Source organism: Zeugodacus cucurbitae, chromosome 5 (genome assembly GCF_028554725.1).
Source record: "Zeugodacus cucurbitae isolate PBARC_wt_2022May chromosome 5, idZeuCucr1.2, whole genome shotgun sequence".
Taxonomy (NCBI): domain Eukaryota; kingdom Metazoa; phylum Arthropoda; class Insecta; order Diptera; family Tephritidae; genus Zeugodacus; species Zeugodacus cucurbitae.
This window is the reverse complement of record NC_071670.1, coordinates 73,808,720-73,829,402: the sequence shown is the minus strand read 5'-3', so window position 1 is coordinate 73,829,402 and position 20,683 is coordinate 73,808,720. Positions and strand designations below refer to the sequence as shown.

The 20,683-nt window shown below is 40.3% G+C and overlaps 1 protein-coding gene across 2 annotated transcripts in view; it reads left to right on the top strand.

The window, feature by feature from the left end:
* The window catches only part of LOC105212799 (protein disconnected), an 83,224-nt gene extending 68,951 nt beyond the window's left edge, over nt 1-14,273 (top strand). Inside the window, exons 1-2 of one of the 2 annotated variants that reach the window (XM_011185078.3) lie at nt 5,250-6,785; nt 12,100-14,273. In XM_011185078.3, coding sequence (XP_011183380.2) covers nt 12,124-13,665 — 1,542 coding nt within the window. In that variant the 5' untranslated portion in view covers nt 5,250-6,785; nt 12,100-12,123 and the 3' untranslated portion in view covers nt 13,666-14,273. Of the gene's footprint in view, nt 1-5,249; nt 6,786-12,099 lie in introns of those variants that run through there. The other variant, XM_054231921.1, reaches the window with a different exon arrangement.
* Nucleotides 14,274-20,683: the final 6,410 nt, after the last annotated feature.

The following is a 20,683-nucleotide window of genomic DNA, read 5'->3' as shown; positions in this document are numbered from 1 at the left end:
CGGACAAGTATGAGCATTGCTTTGGCACGCTGATCACACAGTGTTCTCGGTTGAAGTCGGTACCTGCTCGAGAAGTTCGTTGTCGAAACCGTTTGTGTGGTCTGCCAAATCAGTGCGGCAGGTTCTCGGTTTATTGTTGTTGTAGAAAGTAGAGCATACATTGTCTTAGTTGATTTTCTTAGACACAGTGGCTGCCCATTAAGCAAAACATATTTTTAATGGTGAAAATTTCCCAGCGCGGTTTCCAAAAAGACGTGTTGAAGTGAAAGGGTTAAATGTAATAAAAACCTCTGCATTTTCACATTTCCTCACACATTTGCATTTATGTGTGTGTGTGCTCGCAAATTCAAATTGTCGCGCGAACACCGTAACTCTTTCGTCGTGTCTTTATACAATAAAACAAAAGGCGGTCATTTGAGCGAGCTTCCATGGTTGTGTTTTGCCGTGTTTCAGTCTGTACCTGTTTGTTTGTGCACACTTAATGTGAAAGACGAAAAAATAGCATCTCATTTGGCTTGGAAACTCTGCGAAAGGGTTAAATTTAGTTGTGAGTTCGCTTGTGACACTACTGCATTTCGTTGACCCACGACTGGCCGATAATTTGTTGTCATTAAAGAAATGGCCATTTAACCCTTGCGCTTAATTGCCACGGTTAAGCGACGACACCGTCTCGTTGTTTTATGGGCCTAATGGTGCCTCATAAAGGCAAACAAAGGAGAAAATGGTAAATGTCCCAAATATGGAGCAAAAATGCTTTTAGTACAGGACGCATCATTATTAGAGGTTGCTGCTTGCGACATTGTTTGCCGTTAGCAACCCATAATACACTGAGAAAAATAGTTGTTCACACAAAAGACTCAAAAGATCATACATAACAATTTCGGTATTTGCCAAAAGGAACCTTCAAAAAACTCTACAATTTTTTATTTTATATTACACAGCAAAGTTTCAATAATTTCAGTTATTTTTCATATACTTATTTCCCTACTATTCAGCTAGTCGCACTGCCTTTCTTCATTTCTCAATCAACTTAGTTTTACTCACACTGCTCAACGTTTTTCTCCATAAAATAAAAAAAAGTTCGTTCCTAAGAAAGTACAAGTGTTGATACGATCCATTAACCATTTTAGTGTACAGTTCACTTTACGGATTTTGTGTTTGTGCCGATTTGAATTCACAGGGTGTCGGGTCGGTCAGTCGGTGTAAGACTTCATGCGCTCACCTTTAATCGGCGCATTATCTCTGCAGTTGATAATTGACGCATATCTGTCGAGGTGTTTCGAATTGCGTGAATGCATTTGGCGGCAGTGGCCGCGCACAATGGGCGCTGATATATCTTTTATCTATTATCTTTCTGACTTTTATTTTTTATTAATGAACTTTTAATATCAACGCACTTGGCAGTCATAAGTTTGTCTTGGCTTGAGAAAAAGGAATCAGAGTGAAACAATTTATTGACACCAAATCGAATATGTAAGAAAGCGGCAATCCGCAAGCCATTTTTTGGCGTTTGAACCTAAAGAAATGATTAATAGTTCGACTATTGAAGTGGGGAAACATCTAAAATTCACTCTACACACTCTCGCATATGAAACGAATACCTTCGAAATGAGCGTGGCATGAAATGCGTAGAGGAGAAAAAATCACACGCCAAAAGTGCACAATTTAAAATTTTATAGAGTCCGAGTGTGAGCGCGGCGAGGGGGGTTGCGAAAGTGGGTGAGCTGTTGCAGGTAAAGATAATATTTGATTAATGATTAAAACTGGAACAAAGCGCAGGAGAATGCCTTCAAATAAAATTGAAAATATTGAGCGGCGAATTGTACATTGATGGACAACGCACAAATACAAACACACATAAACATATATGTATTCGTATGTAACATACGTGCAGGTGTGTGTACGCTTTACAAGATGTAGAGTGAGTTTTTAAGAATTTACGAAATCTATCAGCGACTATTCTTCTTAGCGGGCACTTTATTATGGAAATTATACTACTTGCACTGAGTAAATTTAAGTTTATGAGTATTTTATATATATATATAACTTCTCTAACTCGAATCACCACAATCCACAAAAAAACTTCGAGTTAGAGAGACTTCGAGTTATTGGATTTTCATTAAAAAATATAATTTTTCAAAAAGCTGTAAAATATAGATTTCCATACAGTTTTATTTAATTACTTCACATAAAGTTTTATATTCATACCTTAAAACATGTATTATGAATTTTAAGATATAAAGGGACTCCTCTAAAATTCTACCTCGATAGAAAAATTTTAAATTTTGTATTATGCCCTGACCAAAAAGTTCGATTTATGGAAGGAAATTTGTATGAAAGTTGCCTTCTATTGACACTTCAAAAGTTCAAATTATGAAGAACTTCGAGTTACAGAAATTCGAGTTATGGAAGGAAATTTGTATGAAATTTGGCTTCTAAACGCTTTTGCCAATTCAAGTGTTCGAGTTATGGAGATCTTCGAGTTATAGAAGTTCGAGTTATGGAAGTTCCACTGTACTTATTTCATACTTTATGGATAGTATTCGTTTCTCACAATACTGGATAATGCTGCTTTGAATTAAACATAGTCATCTTGTAACTGAGATCTACTGGTGCTAGACGAAGCTTATAACAGACAACTACCATAATTCTAATAATATCGTTTTAAAATAATAACTTCTAGGTTTCCATATAGCATATGCTTTAATTTGTATTTTGGTCCAAGTGGAAAGATAGGCCCACATTTTTGTATGGCACTTTCTGTTGACAGAAACTAATTTGGTCCACCGAATATAAATTCTAAAATATTTAAGCAATCTATATTCATAAGAATTTCTTCATTATTGGCAGGATTTTATGATTATTGGAACACAAATCAAATGAGTTATTTAATGTAACGCGGTCCTGTCAAGGTTTCAGGATGCCATAACTCCTTTAGGTCCAAAATTTCAGCTATTGGTTAGTGTCTGAGCTGGGTTACAGAAACAACATGAATATTTTAAAGCCCTCACTATCGATGTTCCTCCATATTGAGAGCATTAAAGCATTGTTCATCATATTGAATATTGATTAGCTGAACTATTGCTAAATTCTTCGCAATGTCTGGCATCTGGTATAGTATTATAGAAGTACTAAGAACTATCGGTGTATTAAAGCTTTAATAGGGAAGATACTATTTATACATAGCCATTATATGTAAGTATGTATTCATGGAGAGTCAATAAGTATTTTCTTTGTAGGTAAATAAATCAGCTAATTTACAAAGCGCCAGTATTTTGAAGACGTTACCTTAACTTTGGGGAATAAGAAGATGTATCTTTGAAGGTTATTAAGATTTATGTGTCTTAAATTCAAATCTTCAATAACATTTGCGTATCTTTCTCAACAGATAAACTATACTATAGATTTCGCATTAATATTTGCACTGCCAAAGCATCCTCGTTTCTATCCTTGCCGAGAGTTTGCTCCATTCCATTCCACTTGAAGCTTACTATTTGACTTGAATACATAAGTATTCGAAATGCTTGTATATACATATGTAATACATATCAGTACACTTACATACATACCTACATATCCTTCTATGTGTGTACACAATTTAAATAAAAAAACTGGAATATATAAGAAATGCCATTGTGATCGGACGAAAAACCTCCCTCCTGCTTAAGGTTCTCGCAGTCACATTCATTCAACATTGCCCGATTCTCTATCCAGCATCGGACGGTCACGAATAGCAATAATGCCTTTGTCACCAGATCTGCGATGTCATTGGTGCATTGGTACTCGCCCCCATATTAAAATGTCGTCTGAAATCAAAGCTAAACCCAAGACTCGCTTGTGACAGAGGGAGAAGCAGCGACTGGGCGCCATTAGAAAACGCCTTCGAGTGAAAGAGACATGCAAACCAAGGAGACACAACAAATGTCAAAATTTAAACGAGAGGAAAAAATCACCACCAACAATAACAATAACCTTATATATTTACGAAGCTCAAGCAAAGAGCAATAACAACAATATCAACGCCATCGACCAAAGCAACGACACAAGCACCGACAGTGGCAGCGGTGAAGGCAGAGGCAGAAGCGAAGCAAGAGCAAAAGGTATCGCAACCATACAACAGTGTTGTGTTAACCACCAACGCCAACAACAACACACACGGAGGAAGACTAAAAGCGAGCTGAGTCAAACAAAACCAAGCAGCAAGCCGCTGCGACGTTTACAACAGTAGCAGCGTCGGCGTCAACAGAGGCAGTAAACTGCGGACGACGGCGCTACGAAAAGTGAATGGGAATCGGTGTTTCACTCGTACGAACGTGAAACTGCAAAAGTCAACTCGTTTCACCTCTGTCTCACACAGCGGCACCATGGGGCGAAACTCTCTGCTCTGTGAAACGCAACAACACAACCGGAATTATTCGCTCTCCCTTGTTGCGTTTGTGTTTTGTGTGTGTTGAGAGAGATATGGAGCGTGTGTTGCCTCTTGTGACTGTATGGCTGGGAGTTTGTACGGTTGATATGGTGAAAAGCAACAACACCAACGGCATTATGCGACGGTCACCAGCGTCGCATGTCAACTGAATATGGTCCAGCGCGGAAACGTGCGACACTGTGCGAATGAGAAGGCTTTCTATGAGTACCTGCGTGGTGCACAGCTGCTAGAGGGGGAAAAGGATAGCGATTGCGTGTATGGACTGAAGTGGACTGAATGTGGGTGCTGTCGGTGGGCAGGTTGGTAAGTGACCGCTTTGATTAGATGGATAAGCGGGTGCGTTACTGTGAATTGTGTCGTCCCCCAATGTTATATGCCAACGAAGGGACAATAATATAAGAATACATATTTACTTATGCTGGTACATAAGGAATGCAAGAAAAAGGCGTGCGTCGCACAACGAATGGGCACATTCTGGTGGACATATTTTCTTAAAGTATCACCGTTTTCTGAAATGTCCCCTTCTGGAGTTATGTATGTGTGTACTCTTACTTAGACGGTCAGACAATATCCGTTGCAGATGACTAGTCACGGCTGCTAAACTAACTTAAATTGAGAGGAAAGCGCTTGAATTTAACGCAGCTGGCGTTTGCACTTTAAGAGACTTTCCGAGTTAATCATTCCATCCATGTTACTATTAAATAAAGCACTAAATAGTATCTATACTTAATCATAAAACTTAGCGTAAGAGTAAGCTAATCCACTTCGGAACTATCGGAACTGCATTACCGACTCATATATTTGAATCGTAAATAAATACATGGAAACGTTTGAATGTCTACTCTAGTAAAGTATGCACATAAGCACATACATATCTTCTATATAGAGTCAAAGTCAAAATAAAAGAACACAAATCCGCTCTTATGCGAGGTGCTCAGCGCTTCGGCTGGAGGAGTGAGTGAGTGCGCTATGAGCTCGGTGGTGGCTGAAGTGAAATGGTGAATGGTGACAATAGCGCTGTCATTATGTGCTCTTTAAAATAGTCGGGCCGTGGTTTTTTTTCTCTGCCGGGCGTGTTTGCCAACACCACGAGCTGCAAGCTGGTCTGTTCGTGGTGATGAGTTTCGACGTTTTCGGGCTCAACAATGGCACTGCAAAAGGCAATACGCAACGGCTAGGCAGCAACAACAAAAAAGGCAACAACAGCAATGTGTTCATCTGAGTGTCACTGAGCACGCAACCAACCACACTCGCAATGCCACTCATTCACACAGACACACAGATACTCCAAGGTAAATGCGACGTGTTTGCACAACAACAACAATTTAACTGTGTGTATGTAAGTATAGACGACTTTGTCTCTTGTGTCATTCGGCAGATACCCAGGTTGGTTGTTCGCAGCAGAATCGCTTGCTTGCTCTTTCGACGCGGCCGCTGCTGCTGCCAGCTGTGCTGGGTCGCTTTGGGTGACTGTCACAGCAGCGACGAACTCACGCTCAGTTTATCTCGAGTGGCCGTGTGCGGCGTGTGTGTGCGACGCAGCGAATCGAATGACGCAGCTATCCTTATCGGCTGGCCCACGAACACGTTCGGTTGAGAGCGTCGCAGCAAAGTGTCCCCAAGCAGAACAGGGCGGCAGCGCACACAAAAGTCAACCAAGAACTTTGCGGGGTCCGCTTCATGCGTTTGTCAGCGGCGGCAGCAGAATGTGAGCGCATTGGTGTGGTGGTTGCCTGCAGCAGCGCGCTGTGCGAATGGTGCTTGCGTTGGTGTTGGTGTCACTGTGGCAAGCGACGCAGCGGTGTGTGAGCAGCGGCGACTGCACAAGTCGCTTGAAGTCGGTTGAATTCTCACAACGACATTATGTGCCACAGTCTGTCAGTGTCACCCACGACTTTGTAGGAAGTGGACATATGTGCAGGAGTGAAGTAAGCGAAGAAGCACGACGGGTACTTGCTAGTTGTCTAAGAACTAAGAAATCGTACAGACACATTTGACGAATCGGTCGAAAATAAGAAACAGCCGTTTAAATGGTGTTAAGTGTTTAACTAATAGAGTACTGACAGTGCTAATAACAATAACAAAAAGCAAGTGATACATACTTCTGCAAATAAAAAATATGATTTCTGAAAAAACAAGTGCAACACAAAGAGTGTAAATAAATTAGAAGACAGTAACTTAAAGATTTTCTATGTAATAAAAGGAAAACTGTTGTGAATTTTAATCAAATAAAAAAACTTTTTTCGGACATTATACAAATAATACTGGAGCGCAGCTAAAGCGTTTTAAACAATTTCTATAAAACTGAAGGAATAATTTAGTGAAGAAGAAAGCGAGCTTAGACATTTTTTAAAAGGTAAGCAATGTGAAAACGTTTTTTCAAATCTAAATATATTTTGTGAAAGAGATATTGAGATTGCGAACTCATATGGATCGATTAATTCGTGGATGCTGTACCGTCGGAGTTTTGACAATAACCTACTAAGAATGACATATGAGATTTGTATATCTAAGGATACAATTTAGCAGTCACAGTATTTTGAAATATAGTCTGAGTTTAGGTTCCAAGAAGCGAAGGTCTTTTATATCTTACATAAAATAATTAACGATGACAACATCCGATGAGACGACTCTTGGGGTTTTCGAGAGAAAGGTTTTGCGCAAGATTTATGGTCCTCTAAACATTGGCAAAGGCGAATACCGCAGACGATGGAACGATGAGCTGTACGATTTATACGACGACATTGACATAGTTCAGCGAATAAAAAAACAGCGGCTACGCTGGCTAGGTCATGTTGTACGGATGGAAGAAAACACTCCAGCTCTGAAAGTATTCGATGCAGTACCCGCTGGAGGAAGCCGCGGAAGAGGACGACCTCCACTCCGGTGGAAAGACCAAGTGCAAAGTGACCTGGCTTCACTTGGTGTTTCCAGTTGGCGCCAAAAAGCAAAAAGGAGGAATGAGTGGCGCGCTCTGGTGGATTCGGCTATAATCGCTTAAAGCGGTTCCTACGCCAAATATATATATATATAAAATAATTAACAACTTGTGACTCAGAATGTAAATGAGTTTTATGCTCAAACAACTATGAGAAATACACTCACGGCGAACAAAAGCAAAAAAAATTAATCTGGGTGTAGAACAAGCCCTAGTCACAATACACTATACTAAAAACTAAAAAGCGCAGTTTTCACTACGGAGCTTTACTTTAATTCCAAATGTTTTAGTAAGCAATTATATGACGAAGTGTGCATTTTATCATCTTGTTTTATCGCTTTTATTATTAATTCAACTTAACTGTGAGAAAAACTGCCATCAGATGGCTTTATTAAAATCGCCAAGAGCGAGGTCAAGTAGAGTAATATGAAAGACAACAAAAACGTCCACCAAAATATGTATAACAACAGCAATAAATCTGAAATATGTTGGAAATTAAGCAAGCATAACGAGAATACTATACATAGATATGTACACAAACAATAACAGTAAAAGTCATAAGAGTTGATGGCGGCCAATTGGTGAAGCAACGAAGCGTCCAATGACTAGATATGATTACTTGGTGAGATGACAGACGCCATGTTGTAGATGGACGGGCAACCCAACTGACTTTCTTAATTGAAAAGACCAGCGAACAGCCAATCGAACGGCCTTAGAAAAGCGAGGTCGCTGCAAGTCAATTGATACGACCGAGCGTAATAGAGCCAATCTCTGCAGAAGTCAATTAACTGTACAAATTTCATTCATAGATTCATGCAGCAAATACAGATATGTATATCTATATGTCTATTTTAAACTACAATTTCAAATTGTCAGCAAACTTATTCAAAGCGGGGCACCACTCATGAAGGGGCGTCGTTAGACAAGCTGATATTCGTAGACATAAAATTTCTATTAGCGTCGTACAAAATGTTGTCAATAAAATGTAATTAAAAATTGGACGCGAAGCGAGTTACAGCGCCACAAATCAGCAGTTGCAACTTTGCATTAAAACCCACCAAATCTACTGGCGCTCCTCTCGACCAGTCGCAGAAGCCACATCTGTGGCTGCCATTAAAAATGTCTTGTGATTTTTGTCCACTAAAGTGCGCAGTTCGCATTCCTCCCCGTGGTGCCCTCAGCAGTATAATAGCGTTTTACAACTACTGGTCTTCCATTTTTATGACATCAAAAGGCGGACAACACGGTAGTCGTGTCCCCTGGAAAGCAGCGATGTTCGCATGCAAGGAAGTCTGAACTTCCTCCCTCCTTCCTTTGCTATAATTTCACAATTTGTCGTGGCACTAAGTCGGTGATCGAAAATCGAATCGCCAAACTCTACCTCGCACCTCGCGTCCGCTTCATGTAATTGTCACTGACATTGTTGTTGCTATTACACCCATACTTACTTGTAAATGTTCATTTCGAAAATAGTTGTGCGAGTATCGCCAAACTCTACCTCGCACCTCGCGTCCGCTTCATGTAATTGTCAATGACATTGTTGTTGCTATTACACCCATACTTACTTGTAAATGTTCATTTCGAAAATAGTTGTGCGAGTAATAATTGTTTGTGTTGTCCTCTGGTGGGAATTGTTGTGATCTTATCAGGCAGGTTTCTTCTCTTCGCATCTTTTAGGAGTACAAGCGTCTCTTGATTTATCTTTCTAATGGGCTCGTAAAATCTGCAAACACTTGCAGAAGACTTGCTTCTGCTGTATGTAAATCATCATTGAATCTATCATTGAAAATGACAACAAAAGTTGTCCGGATAGGGGCCGCGACACTCCACAGTATTCGATGATAGTCAAAGTGGGCAGATAACTCCACTTTCTACATTAGAAAACAAATTCACTAATTTGATTCAATTTTCTTGCTTTGTCAACGATCTCAAAGCGTCTCTGTTATCGTCAGAATTTTCGAGTTGCCTTGTCTTGTCTTGTATTGTTTGCTGCGCATACCTCTATGTAATACGAGTGCATCTACACGCACATTTACACAGTCGAAGCGTTATGGCTTTATAATTACCAACGTGTGATCCGATCGGTGTTGCTCTAAATGGCTTGATGTATTTTATTAATGTCTTTTTATGGGGTTTTTCATGTCAACCATTTGGCATCTAAAGATTTTGTCAAAGAATCTTAAAACGCTCAGCAAAGTGCGAGAAGACAGCAGACAGTCGGGTAGCGGCAAGAAAGCTCATTAGGATTTTATAGCGGTCACAAGCTGGCTACCTAGAAAGCAATACAAAGCGGGCAGCAGCACACAATAAACAAGCTAAGCGGCTAAAAACAGGCTAAGACGAGATAAAAACACAACACAGTTGTACGCATACAAACGAACACATGTTTGGACACATGAACAAATGAGCATACAAACTAACATTCAGAAAATCCAATCTAAATGTTAATGATCATCGCATACAATCACTGTCGATAATAAATCAACATCAAGCCAGCATCAAGCGAAGCTCTGTAAGTCGAAGCCGAAAGTCGTGTCAGCAGCCAAGCTGAAATGTGGACCGCCATTGAGCTACCAGTGATAAAAGTGTCATCTTCGCTTGGCCCAAGACTACTGCGGGCGATATGCCAACTGCGGAACGGTGAGGGCCTTAGTGACACCGTCTGCGGTTGCCACTTCTCTCGGACATTTACAGCTTTGTCGAATTTTTATTGTTTATTCTTCGTTTTTCGGCGACAAACATGCGTGTAACCACACAACATAACATATTTATATGAAATGCTTAACACAAAAAGCGAGTTTTTGGATTTTTATGCCACCGCTTTTGTTGTTATTGTATAAATCACGAAACTACTACAGTAGTATTTATGTCATGTTCAGCATTGTTACTCCATAAAAGTGACATATTCTGCGGCGCATGTTTGTGTGTCAACTTTGAACTGCCAACGCATGCCACTAACATGGACACAAGCATGTATATGTATAGTTGAGTGTGACCGGCTCTGGTTAAAAATGTTAATATGACAAATTTAAATACTGAGGTGACAAAGACACATTTCAGAAGAGGTCACTCTGCGCAAACCGAAATAAATGGATTACACCTCGGCTCCTCTTCTTATTTGACCTCGTTGTCTTTCGGCATCTCATCATCACAGGGACATCACAGTAATTCCAACTTTATATTGAACGCTGCTGATTGTCGTAAATGAAATTCGTTCGCAGCTTGATTTGTTGCACCCGCGTACGTCGTAATTATTTACGATCAATTAAAAGCCTCCATTTCTCGCACAATATTCCAACATACCTGCCTTGATCGCATGGACATTTCGGCGTTTAACACCACACCATTCGTATGTCGGTTGGCATATTTCGTCATTGCTTATGGTCTTTTGGCGATCGGCGATCAGCGGACACAGGAATAACTCAAAATGCGACGAATAATGGCAGCCACTGTTGTATGCAGTCGTAAAAGCATATTTTATGCGCCCGTTGACAGGTAAGAGTTCCGATTCGCGACCGTTTCCAAACGCTGCTGGGAAACTCACACACTGAACCCGAGACAACTGCCATCACCGGACGACGCGTTCGTTCCCAGCGTCAACGACGCTTTCATCACACACTATGCACGAGGCCCTATCGGTGGAGTGGAGACGACGAATGGGACTTGATTGTGTGCTTCTGTCGGATCAACGATACTCAGCGAAAGCTCGCCTTCGACACTTTTTATTTGTCGTCTACCCCTGTCATCCAGTTTTGGAGTTTGGCATTGAACATCACTTGAATTTATGATTTGAGTTATTGTTTGACACCATTGCCTTGGATTATTCATGAGTTAGTGAGTTCGAATGTGCATGCCGAACTTAATTGTACGGGCTTTTGGTCGCTCACATTCACATATTCTGCCGCTCACAGAGCACGAATGAAGGAGAGGAGCTTTATGATTTTCTTAAATTGCATCCTTCACGATAATCTTTTTTCTCTTGCCATCCGAATCGCTTTTGGGGACATTTATAGCGCAACTTTTGTGTTCTTGATTGACAGATGTCTCTGCTGTATGATGTCATTCGAGTTGTTCGAAGAGTAGTTGTTTGTTAAAAAGAGTTGTTTGTGAGAAGTGTTCAAAAATAAAAATAAATATATATAAATAAGAATGACTGTGAACTATCATCTTGAAAGTATTACAATCTGAAATCTAGACTCGAGTGCTCCTTCACTTAGCCATTTGACATCGAGGAAATGATGTAATCTCCTTTCAGAGCTCCTCCACTCTACTTTAGCCAAATGTTCGTCTGTCACTGTGTACATTCGCTTCGTATCTATTGAATTTATCGCGAAGCATTTTTTAGCTGAGACGGAGATGTCATCTTTCTAATTATGCGCAGATTATCTCAAACAAATGCAACCATTCATTTTATTGTATATCTATATATAGAGTTGTTGTTATTACTGTGAAAGACGGAACTGGTACATATATACATATAGACTACACTAATCAAATACAGCCACTTCGGACTGTCAATCAAGATTATACTTGTCGGCAGTGAGACACATCTGCATCGTGTAGAACCAGAACTATTCATAAAGCGGAAATTTGATTTCACTCCAAATTGTTGTTGTGACTTTCAATTACGTTTTCAAAATTAATAATTTATGTATTTTAAAAGAATTCTGCATGTCTTTTAACACAATGAAATCAACTAATTAATAATTGTTTTTTTCTTGTTTCATTTTAGATATAAATACAACGAATCTCAGTAATGGAACACCTCATATCGACCTTCATGCCTCCCGCATACCTGATGGGCCATCCGTCGACAGCAGCGCCCTGTCCAATTCCCGTTGCCTCCCCCGCCACCTCACCAATCGGCGGTTCCATGGGCAAGCCCAAGCGGTGGGGCTCACCGCCCGTTAATCTCGCAGCCCAGTTTATCAACCCTGTGACGGGCAAGAAGCGAGTGCAATGTTCACTTTGCCTGAAGACCTTCTGCGACAAGGGTGCGTTGAAAATACACTTCTCCGCTGTGCACCTGCGGGAGATGCACAAGTGCACTGTCGAGGGTTGCAGCATGGTGTTCAGCTCACGCCGTTCGCGTAATCGCCACAGCGCCAATCCTAATCCGAAACTGCATTCGCCCCATATCCGCCGCAAGATCTCACCACACGATGGCCGCACAGCGCAACAGTTCCCCGTGTTTTCGTTGTCACCTGCCGGTCTGTTACCTTCGGCCGCATTTCCGGGCCTCATGCCACACTCAGCTGCTGCGGCTGCTAGCTACGGCGCACACCAGTCCGTAATGTTTGGTGATTTTCCATCGTCAGCCAATGCCGCTGGCTTTCATCACATGCTAGCCAGCCAGGAGCAGTTGGAAATGAGGGCAGGGCTACGGCTCAGTTCCACGGGAACAGGTTCAGCTTCTGCATCCGATGCGGATGGTGAGGATGACAGCTATATACTTGATGTGCACACCACCGCCTCCAACACTAGTCACGGTGACAGTAATAGCGATGTGGACGACTACTGCAGGGAAATCGATGCCGACGATGATGAGGAAACCGCCGACGTTGATACAGAAATGACGCACGAATTCGACGAAGAAGTGATATCAGTTTCTATCGATGAGAAAGCTGCGGCTAATTTCGATCCTATGGAAGACTCAAATGAACCGCTAGATTTCAGTCTTCACAAGCGTGATGTAGCAGTAGAAGAGCGTTTGTCCAGCCCAGTTACCGTAGCAATGTCTGGCAACAGCAGTGACTGCGGTAGTCCACAACGCACAGCAGTGCCAAAGTCCAATGGTTTCTCGGTGGATTGTTTGTTGGGCAAACGTAAGCGCAACCACATTGAAGAGCACAAGGAGCGTCTGTCCCCAGTCGTTGTAAAAATGGAAGCGGAAGAAGAATCTTCCCGGGACTATATGTTCGGACTTGATCTGACCTCTCAACAGACACAACCATCGACTGTCAATACAGAGTCAGCGGAACATTTTCTCACATCCTCGCACCTTCCTCCGACCGCCTTATCAGCAGAGGCGCAACAACTGCGTCTCTTGCAGTCGCAAATGTTCGCCGCTGCCGCTGCGGCCGCCGCTGCTCAGTCTTCCGAAGCGCCCTACGCACCGACTACTCTGCCCGCGCCCGAATTAGGCTCCGACGCAGCCTCACCAGCGGGACCAGCACCACCCGTGTGGAACTTGCTCTCTGAAGTATACCGCTCAATGTTCATCAACGGCGGCATGCAGCAGCCAACCCCGCCTCAGCCTCAATACACTGAAATCCCGACGAGTGCGATTTCGGTGTAGAGCCAAGTCACTTGCGTTGTTACCGTTCAGCCGTCCTTGCTAGTAGTCATCATAAATACCGTGACCTTGTTATGTACTATTGTATTTAATTTTAGTTGTGTAAATTCGTACTGTTGCTGTTGGAGTCAGTCGTTAGACCAGTTGTGGGCCGTAAAGTTTCTCGGATTTAATTGTAAATATTTATTGTGTAACTAAATAGGTGTATTAGTTGTATAATTTGTACATTAATTTCATTTTACCTGCGAAAGTATTCATATTATTAATGTCTAATTGAGCCCCCTCATTGAAAGCAGTGCCGGTGGGTCCCTCATTTGTCGTAGCTTCTTAGTAAATTTATGCTTTGGTTAACTTCTCTTTCATTGCGTAAAGTTAATTTTTAGTTTTTGTTCTAAATTAATGCGTTTCTCCTGAAATTATTAGAGAATTACTCAAGCTAACTGTAATTGATGTACAACGAGTTATCGGGGAGTAAACCTTAGATTTTAAACTTTAATTTAAGTATTTGAACATATCATGACATTGGTGGTGTTTAGCCAAAGTCAGTAAGTAAATTTAGCGAATTGAATATGAAAGTATTAAATAAAAAAGAAAATTTTTAAGCAAAATGATCAAAATAAAAAAGAGAGTTTCAATTAATAGAGTGAATATGGTGAGTCTGGGAGGTTCTCAAACTAATGATAGAAACAGTTTTGTGTTTCTTTGGGGATATTTCAGGCTTTGACGTCCCATAAATTCCTTCGACAATGGGAAAGCTCTTGAAATATGCGTACCCTCCACAAAATATAAGTTTCCACAAAAGTGAGAGAGAATTCTCAGCAAAATTCTCAAATTGTAAGACTCCTGAACATCAGCTTTAATGCTACGGGTATCAAGGCAAATATTATTTTGCACTTTGACCTCTTTGAGGACACAACTATATTACAATTCTGTTTACAATACGTGTTTTTTACGTGTTTTTACGTGTTTTTCTTCATTACTATACTACTATATATGTATGAAATCTTCTAGTGATGAACCACATCATCTCTTATTACCCGAAATATGTTTATTATCGGTTATATTCCTATAAGGTGCAACAATCGTCGTCACTCCCATATATGCCTTATGGTATACAAGGTTGATAGCATCGAAAACAAAGTGAATTCTTGGCAACGATTTCATTGTATTTGTATTATGAATTTACTGAAGCGAATAGTTGAAATTGAGAACAGGAAAGAGAAGATTCTTTCGTCCCGGATTTGAGAGATCGCCGTTGGACTCTTATGTGCACATAACTCATTCGCATCAGCTACGATTTACGTGTTCGAACAGCCCATCAATCGGCGGCGGCCGATTTTATTACAACTTAATATTTCCCCGATGTGTCAGGCATCAAAGCCAAACGATTTCACTCACAAATTCATTGGCGCAAATATGGCGAGGGAGCGAAGCGATCAATCTGTCGTAAATAATACAAACATTTCATACATTTCGTACATTTCCCAACCAAACACTCATAAATAATTAATTTATTATTTCTAATAATATTCGACCAAATGTATGTGTGTAAACAAAAGCGGCAAGCGACGGCCCTCCACTTCCAGGCGGCACAGCTTCCCAACACATCCACATTCAAATTCACACACGTGTGTACATAACCGAATATATGTATATTCGTAGATCAAAGTCGACTAATAAAATCAGCGCATAAACAACAACACGAGTGAAATGAAATCGTTGCCATCACATTTCGATGTCAAGTGAAATTATGAAATGAATTCCATATGGCCCGAAATGCATAAGTACGTCAATACGAGTACACACATGTGTGCCATCTCCGCTCCGCTTCACGTCTGGGCCTCATGACGCTTTTCGCTGCAAGGCTTTGGGCGACTATCGAACAATTGGCCACTCGTTCATTAGGTACGCTTATGCCCAACGGCGCATTTAGGGGGAGGGGGCTTTATAAAATATTTCAAAAAAGAAACATATTAGAATACTGCCACATTCCATATGCACTTTATACTCCGGTCCGTCATATTCGGAGGACAAACAAGTTTATGATTTTAATATGAACGCTTGAATCTCTTCTCTCAACCAGCATTTCAATCGCGTCGCCGTTGTCTTCTCACTATTTTTGTTGAATATTTTGAAATATGTTGCTTGCACAATTAGAATGTTAGAGATTGAAGTGTTTTGTAGTGGCTTAATGAGCTGACAAGTGGTGCCTTCCGGATGATTTGCTGGTCAAAAATTTACAAACAAATTGTAAATAAACCACAAGGGATTTATAGGTGGTAATTAAAATGCTAAAATTAAATAAAATTCTAGTTCTATTGCAGTCATATCAAGCAGGCTTAGAAGCCATTACAAGTGCCTAAATTGTATTAACTCGACCGACCGACCCACTTCGCTGAAGTCTAAATCAAATGTCAAGTAATCACAGAGTCAAAAAGGTACAAGTGTCGGTTTGATAGACGTCGCGGAATCTATTTGTATTCTAGTTTTGATCTAAGGAGAGACATCTTTTCAGACTTGAACTCCAAGTTGTCACTTTTTTTCAAAAAAATATAAAACTTAACTTATTTGACTAAATTATTTTGAAGATTTGCTACGTGTTCTTTAAGAGCCCTTGATTTTATTTCCAATTTGGAAATCTTCAGACAGTTTGCTCATAATTTTATGATGATGATGAGAATTACGAAAAGATCCAATGAAGTCCCTCCCAAAAATTCTAAATTATGTCTTAAAAACTAAATTGTTCGTACTTCTAACCATTGCTGTATTCAGATATGGCTGATTATTTTCTTTGAAGCGAAGATAATAGAATTCAAAGTTGAAATAGCGTACTGACATACATACATACACACATACCAGTATTTACGATAATAGATTTGTATGAGCAATTCAGCTAAAGGGATATCAAATTTAAATGTCGTCAGTCATCTATGAAATATGACACATCCTTGCAGCAGCAACAAAAGGTACCGACAATAGACACAACGAGTAAAATATTCAAAATTTATCCAACAAAGGCGTAGCGAGTCTCTCAAAGCACGCTGGCATGACAGTGCCACTGACATCTTCACAAACGTGCAAAACTGTCAAATTTTGCGCAATTTCCAGAGAAATGAGCGTGAACGACATGCAGCGGCATTCGGCAAGCTAGGACAATGACGACGACGGGGACGCTCGACCCAGAAGCGCATAAATGGTAAGCGCCGCCGCCACAAAAGATGTGGCAAATAGAATTTTATAATCCAATTTTTCATGGCAGTTTCATAAACTCACACAGCCACACTCATAGACACAAACAGTGACACACATTGAGACAATCATGCGCATACACTCGGCTTTTTGGCGGTTCCCTGTAGGAAAATCTTCAGATAATTTATTCGTTACGATTAAATGCTCCAGAGGCAAACAAATTGTAGACAGTTGGATTGGATTGGAATTCTTTGAAAAGAGTTAATAATATCTATGAATGTCTGAAAAAGCTATAAAAAGAGACTGAAAATTGGCAAATGGGTACCGCACTAGTTCCAATGGGTATACAATAGGACCCTTCATACATACCTATACATAAACAAATGCTTACAGTTTGGCCCATGTACCTTCACGATTCATCCCATACTCCTCTGTTCAGAGAAGTTCATCGCTCTTCACTGCCGGTTACTGACACCATGCTACTCGCGTGTTGCAACCTGGTATGCTTTCACTTTCCTACTGGGTATTTGCAGAAATGTGAATTTGGCAAAATTTTGAAAATAGTGTTTGTGTGTGTATTTGAGATGGCGTAAAACCGCAAACTGCAAGGCGACGCAAGACAACGGTAACGACAGCATGAAAATGTCAAGTGATGTGATGCGTTGCCTTGTTGAAGCGTGTTTGTTGTGAGGTGAAGGGGCAACATGCTAAATGAGCAGCAAGGATACACGTGTATTTGTACACACATTACACTCACATTCATAGAGAAAGATCAGCATTCACATGGATAATATTCTCGGTGGCATATCATGGCATGTCATGCATTATGAAATTATCCTCTATGCCACTTTGTGTCATGCGAGACAATCGACTCCCGTGGGATCTATTTGGTTTGTAATTTTTATTATGGCTTCAAACGGCTTATTGCGCCAGACTGTCAGGCGTTTTCACGACGCCACCGCCACCGCCACCTTCACTTGCAACACCAACGCAGCAGCTAGAGCCGGGGGATGGGAAGAAGTGAAGCGCCTATGGACTTGCAACAGGCGAAATTTTCAATTGAAAGACTTTCTAGTTGTGAATTTTAAAGCGTTGCGGCCAACCACATATGTGTCTTGAGTGTGTATGTGTGTTGGCATTGATGCGAGTGTTGGTTGCAACTATATTTGACTTGAAAGAATTACAATTGATACGCACTTGAGCGTATTTGACAGTCGCAGCCTTTAGCGGCTGACAAGTGAAGTGGCGCAGGAAATGGCCTCATGAATGTTCTTATGCCGCTGCGCCTTCATTCTTATCTCATGTATGTAAGTAGCTGGGGTTTAGTTTGACAATTCATTCTAAATGTGGAACGGAACCGTGTATGCTGATTATCTTGATTGCCTCCATTGCTAAGTGTTTTCAAATTTAAATTTCTTTGTTGCAACAACAATGAAGTTGAAGAGCTCACAATTTCAATATGTAAATGTCCAAAAAAATATACAAATTCAAATACTTTTCCAAAATCCAGTTTTCTGTTAAAAAGTTATCATAATAAGTGCATTTATCCAGTGACTAAGAGTATGCGCATCGAAATAGGCCTTTTTCAAATTATTAAAAAAAAATATTGTTAAAAGACTTGATTTTTAATACGTAGAGCTTGTTCTTGGCTTAAGGGGCTTACAAATATCGGTGTTATACAAAAGCCGTTATGAAACACTTGAGGTTGAAGATGCTATAATACCGTCACTACCATATACTTCAGTAGCTCGAAAGGTATTTTGACTGATGTTCGAAATTATGCCGATCAAACGAAAATAAATATTGAAGGCGAATTTCTAATACAACAAACATTCCTGCAACTACACATGTAAGAACATGTACGATCATAGGAACAATAAAGATATACTATATATGCACTCGTCCAGATGTATTCATCGAGACGGTTTTACCACACTCACATTGTCTCTTTCGTAAGCGCTCCGAACGTTTCGGCGGCAGCCATCGGTGAGCGACGCCAATAATATGTATGAATTTATCAAATGTGTTCACACTTCGTAGCAGATCACACCTTTAATTTCTTAAGCTGTTTTTATTGTTTTTCGATGAAATCGAAATCGTTTTATTTTCGTGAAACGAACACAAAAACATTAATAGCGTATAAACAAAAAACATCAAATAAGAGAAATACCCAATGGCACATCCTCACATCCAACAACAAAATACATACATATATTTACATATATACGTATGTGTGTGCGCGTGTGTGTAGTATAGAATATATACTGGTGGAGTACGTCGCCCGCGTAACCGATAGTTCGCTGAGCACTTTTTAAGGAAAACATTTTAAAGCGAAAGCATTAAAAACCCGAGAAATAAAAATAAACACACCGAAAGCCAAATAAAAACACGAGCGCAAGCACACGGCACCGACAGTGAAGAGGTCACACAGAAGCCAATCGGATTTTCAAATCTGATAGATAAATACATTAAATCAACAGCTACAAATAAGATGGACCCCAGTTCGGTGCGGGTTCGGCGATTATCCAAGAAATGTTTCGAACTGTGGGGCGACAACTATGCGATCGGGCTCCATGAACAATAAACACAATAAATACAAGTAACACATGTACTTCAACGAATACATTCACACATACAAACAAACAAATAAACTATGCATAAAATGTTTTCGATGACGACACATCAAATTTCGTTGACTTCTCGCAAGTGTAGCCGCTCGGAGAAAACAAATTAAACGCACAACTGATATGATCGCTAATCACTAGCCGATCGGACTGCGTGTATTAGCGCTGACTCCACCGCCGCCACCGCCACCGCCATATCACAAACACACGAACCCACTTTAATATCTTTCAGCTCGCAGTTGGCATAGGGTTTGTGACGGTAGCCGGAGCAGAAGCTGAAGCTGAAGAAATAGAAGCCGAAACAAGTTTGCCACCGAATTTCGTCAACTGTTGACCGGTCCACCGCCGTTCGCCTAATCGGCGACCACCAAGCCGCGGAAGCAATAAAACAGCGCGAAGGGAGAATACTAGTTCGGCAATTAATTTAAAGAGTTTTTAATCGAAAATAAATCAAGCGCGTCACGACCCGTCACATCACTAAGCAGAGTTGTATTAGTGGCAGTGGCTTGACACCAAAGCCATTTACCCATTCTTCAGCCCTCTTCAAGCGGTCGATGACGTCAGTGCGCTGTTAGCGTGTGAATTTCTGACATATCAAATATAAAAGCCATAAATTAATTATCTATTGGATTTTCACTTTGTAAGAAAGTATATGTCAGCTAACAATTAGAGAGCCTTTTAGATATTATATTAAAATAAAGTTAAAGTTAAAGATTCAGACGTCGGATTTATTGAATTTATAAGAAAAGCGAGCCAAGAGCCATGTATATTATTTTCCCAAAAACAAAGAAAAATATCTTAATATCGTAGATGATAAGAAACATTGGTTTCGTGGTAACCACCCAGTATTCAAATCAAAAGGCTAAAAAATATTGACATTTATAATTTTTAAGCATACATTTTTTGAAGTGGAATATTTTTTAAATACAAAAATATCTAAAAAACTAAGAAAATAACCGATTAATTAATTCCAAAATTCGGTGTTAATTTAATACTAGTTTAATAACCTTCAGGAAATCGTTGATGTAATTTGCAATATTTTCTGGCTGGTATGATTCTTCACTATACAGAGAGCCAGTTAATGCGCAGAAGGACATGTGAGGGCGTTAAAAGCGCAACGAATGCAGCTCTGAGCTGCGTGTGTGTGTGTGCTTGCCACTTATGTAAATATGTACCTGCCGCGTTATGTAAATGTTTGCTTAATGCAT